This window comes from Labeo rohita, unplaced genomic scaffold (genome assembly GCF_022985175.1).
Source record: "Labeo rohita strain BAU-BD-2019 unplaced genomic scaffold, IGBB_LRoh.1.0 scaffold_2862, whole genome shotgun sequence".
Taxonomy (NCBI): Eukaryota; Metazoa; Chordata; class Actinopteri; order Cypriniformes; family Cyprinidae; genus Labeo; species Labeo rohita.
This window is the reverse complement of record NW_026129169.1, coordinates 1-4,619: the sequence shown is the minus strand read 5'-3', so window position 1 is coordinate 4,619 and position 4,619 is coordinate 1. Positions and strand designations below refer to the sequence as shown.

Below are 4,619 nucleotides of genomic sequence, written 5' to 3'. Positions count from 1 at the left end.
TCCTGTTATTTCATCACTCTTTCATAATTTTCACTCAAGCAAAAAAATACTTCCATATGTTGGTGTGGACAAACTGCATCAATGTAAATCTTATTAAACCGACAGGTTGTTTAACAGACAGACTGTTTAATTGTTTTGTTCATAATATATTAATCCTCATTTCTTATTTTCTTGTAATAAACATATGATGGACAGAATCACAAATAAATATAATGTATTTTATATTATTCAGACAGTCTGATTTGACATTCGTATTTATTTTAATGAAGATTATAAAATTATGGATGATTAAGATATAATTACAGATAAACTTAGTGCAGATTATTTTAAATAATGAAATACTAAATTTTAATGACAGATATAAATAAGTTTTTCTGCTGTTCCAGGTAAGTAGGGATGTTTAATTAATAATCATTTACTTATGTAATGTAAACACAGGTCGCCACCCCACACTTGTTAATGGATCCCACCTGTGCTCTGGGAGATTAGAGATAATTCAGGAGAACAAACCATACACAGTGTGTGACGCTGCCTTTGACCAGCAGGATGCAGAGGTTGTGTGTAGAGAGCTGGACTGTGGGGCTCCTGTACAGGTGCTGGGAGCAGCTGCTTTTGGCAAAGGAGACGCTCAGATGTGGACACAAGAAATAAACTGCACAGGAGATGAATCACACATTCGACGCTGTCAATTGTCAACTTCACCGGAAATAAACTGCTCCCATGATAATGACATAGGACTGATATGCTCTGGTAAAATATTAAACCTTTTTGTAAAGAATACAGTTCCAATTGTTAAATACAAAAACTCATTTGTTTAATCAATGCCACAATCTGAGATCTCTGACTATAATAAACAGAGATTAGAACTAGTGTATTACTCTGATTATCTCTGTTCTCTTGGTTTTATGTATTTATGTGTTTATGTTTTTTTTTTTTTGTATTGGTTTTAGTAAGAACTGTGTTGTCTGTGCAGGTTACACTGATCTCAGACTGGCAAACAGTTTAGACTCTTGTTCTGGTCGAGTGGAGCTTCACTTCATCAAAGAGTGGGGCACAGTGTGTGATGCATGCTGGGATATGAGAGCTGCCAGTGTCCTCTGTAGACAGCTGAATTGTGGGATTGCTGTGTCTGTTGTGGGATCAGACTGGTTTGGAGAGGGAAGTGGTAAAATCTGGGCTGATGTGTTTGATTGTGACGGGAATGAAACAAAACTCTCAGAATGTTCCATCTCTTCATGGAGTCGAGCTGAATGTTCTCATAGACGAGATGTTGGAGTCATCTGCTCTGGTGAGAGGATTTTATTGGAAAAAAAAATGTTAAATGCAGGAATTAGCTTGCTATCAATGTTGCCAACTTTGCATTTTTTTTTCTATAGATTCTTTCTTCAAAAAGCACCTAGCAACAAATTTAGTTGTTTTTAAAATTTATTTAAATATATATGGGATTCAAACACAGAGCAGAATGTGTGCCGCCCACAAGTCTATCAGCGCCAACAGCTTTTAACAACTTTTAAAAAGTGACTCAGACAAAAAAAATGCACTCACTTTCCCTCTAAATTATACAAAAAGAGGAAACCATTGAACAACTAGCCATCCAAGCAGCACATCAGTCTGAAGAGAGCTGTCTAGCAGTACACACATCATATAGGAATTAAGTTTCTAGTTGTAACTGCTCATTAATAATTGTTCATTTATGATGCACCTTGTTATTAGCTTGTTCCTTTAATTTTTAATCAGTTAGGTCCAATAAATAAATAAAAATCTCTAAAGAACTAAAATCATACAGGTAATTTTCTACCAGGACATTATCTGTTATGTTAATATACAGTGTGTAGCCCAAAAAAACAAAAGCCCTAAAAAAACAAAAAACAAACAAACAAAAAAAAAAACAGTGCGTAATTTAAAATACAAGTAAAACACCTGTGAAAAATCAATATAGAAAATTTCTTCATATTAACACAGTACACTCTGACCTATTTTAAGCATAGCTATCAAAATATGCTGCTTAAAACTATTATTGTTCAGAATTACTAGTAAATAAGAACATAAATAAAATGTAATTGTTAAAAAATGCATAACTATTCAATAATTCAATTATTTATTTAAAAAATTAAAATATCTGACCATGAAAAATTTTGTTTATATTACCTTTTCTTTTACAAATAGTATATATTAATTTTATGAACAAATCTAAATTAACATATTTCACATCCTATTTTTCGCTCCAGTCAATTTTAGCAATATAACCAAAAAGTTTGTTGGAAACACTGCTTGCAAAATCTTGATAACATGACACATCTTCTCAGATTCCTCTCTGGCTCTTCATGATGGTCTGGTGCGGTTGTCTGGAGAGAGACAGTGTGAGGGGGAGGTGGAAGTTTTCTTCCATCAGGTCTGGAGGAGAGTTCTGCTGGACTCCTGGAGTCTCACTGAATCCTCTGTGGTCTGCAGACAGCTGGGCTGTGGCTCTGTGCTGAACTTCTACAGCTCCTCTTCATCCAGTCCTGAACACAGTCATGAGTGTGTGACGGGCTTCCAGTGCTCTGGGAGTGAAGCTCATCTGGGGAACTGCAGCTCTCCACAAACTCTCAACTGCAGCTCCACACAACAGCTGTCAATCACCTGCCTTGGTGAGAACAACAACATCTGGGCAGATTTTTCAGTTGTTAGTGATCAATAATGTGTTTTTCTTTCTCTGAATATCAGGTCGTGGGTCCATCAGGCTGGTGGGTTCTGGGGGAGACTGTGCAGGGAGGCTGGAGGTTTTTCACAGCGGCTCATGGGGGACAGTGTGTGATGACTCCTGGGATATTAAAGATGCCCATGTGGTGTGCAGACAGCTGCAGTGTGGAGTGGCCCTCAGTAACCAGCAGGTACCAGCCTGGTTTGGTCCTGGTTCTGGACCCATATGGCTGGATGAGGTGGAGTGTGAGGGGAATGAGACGTCCCTGTGGAGCTGCTCTTCTCCAGGCTGGGGAAAACATGACTGTCAACACAAGGAGGATGTAGGAGTCGTGTGCTCAGGTAAATGTGGTGCTGTATATTTTCTTTAAAATTAAAAGTGATATAAAGGTTTCAGAAATAACCTTTCAAAACTTTCACATGTTTATGGCAAGGTTTTTCAATTCAGATATTTTAAAATGACTTTTCATTTCTATCTAGAGTTTAAAGAGATCAGGTTAACTGAGGGCTGTGAAGGGAATGTGGAGGTTTTCTACAATGGATCCTGGGGTAATGTGTGCTGGAACCAGATGGAAAGAGACACAGCGAGTCTGATCTGTCAAGAGCTGAACTGTGGAAGATCTGGTATTTTGTCTGATGCTACATCAAAATTGAAATCAGCTCCTAACTGGCTGGATGAAGTAACATGTCGACGACATGATTCCACTATATGGCAGTGTCCATCTTCACCCTGGGGTGTAAACTACTGTAATGAAGATGAAGTGGCCAAAATTATTTGCTCAGGTGAGATGATATTTAAATGATTTAATATGGTCTCAGTAGTCATATTTCCTTAAATGCCACATTTATATGGTAAGTAAACTGATTTTTCTGTAACATTGAACCGAGCTGGTGGGAAGAATCTTGATTGTATAATGTATAATTTCAGTGGAGGCGAGTGACGAGTCTCCTCTGAGTCATCTGACATGTTCAGCATCACCTCACCAGAGACAGTGTTCAAGTATGTTTCCTGATGATACATTTGTTAATGTTTCTTAGTGTAAGCCTGTATTTGCCTCATACTGTATATTATTATCTGTGCTTTACATTATTTGCATATAAAATTTTAGATCATGTTCCTCTCAGACTGAGTGGAGGGGAGGGCCGGTGCTCTGGGAGGCTGGAGGTGTATCATAACGCTGTGTGGGGCTCAGTCTGTGATGATCAGTGGGACATCAGTGATGCTCAGGTGGTCTGCAGGCAGCTGGGTTGTGGAGCAGCACTGAGGGCTGATGGGAATTCAGTCTTTGGTGCTGGTGAAGGTGTTGTGTGGATGAACAAAGTCGAATGCAGAGGGAATGAGATTCACCTGTGGGACTGTCCTCTCTCCCTGAAAAACCACACTGACTGCTCCCCCAAAGAGCACGTTGGACTCACCTGTGCAGGTCACAGCAATATTTCTGAGATAATATTTCATTATAGTAATAATATTTATGTTTAAATCAATCATTTGCATGATTGTTAATGTGTTTGTTTCTTTTGTCAGATTTGCCAGATTTTTCAGTGTCCACTACTCCTGCCACAACAACATCAGCTTCTCCTCCAGTGCACTCAACAACAGTCTCTCCTCCACAAACTCCTCCGCCACTGCCTCCCTCTGTCACCCCAGTGCTTGTGATTGTACTGGTAGTTGTGCTCTTACTGCTCTTAGTGCCACTGCTTATACTGATTCAGCAGAACAGAGTGATGAGGAGAGGTAGGAGAGATCCAGAGACTGTCATATTGTGTCTTATTCAGTGTGTGATCAGTCATGTGTTGTGAACTGACAGCAGGTTTGTCTGTCTACACTCACAGCTCTCTCTAAGAGGAGACACAGGATGACGACTGAGGCCATTTATGAGGAGATTCAGCACAGACACAATCACTTCACTCAGAGGGGTGAGACATGAGCCATCAAT

At 39.2% G+C, this 4,619-nt stretch overlaps 1 protein-coding gene across 1 annotated transcript; it reads left to right on the top strand.

Annotated features, from left to right (window-relative positions):
* Window positions 1–438: 438 nt before the first annotated feature.
* On the top strand, window positions 439–4,269 carry LOC127160080 (scavenger receptor cysteine-rich type 1 protein M130-like; the record flags this gene model as incomplete). The annotated part of the gene is made up of 8 exons (XM_051102748.1): window positions 439–750; window positions 974–1,288; window positions 2,307–2,630; window positions 2,707–3,024; window positions 3,163–3,448; window positions 3,597–3,682; window positions 3,792–4,106; window positions 4,217–4,269. Coding segments are annotated over 8 exons (2,009 nt in total), but the record flags the coding sequence as incomplete, so codon positions are not given.
* Window positions 4,270–4,619: the final 350 nt, after the last annotated feature.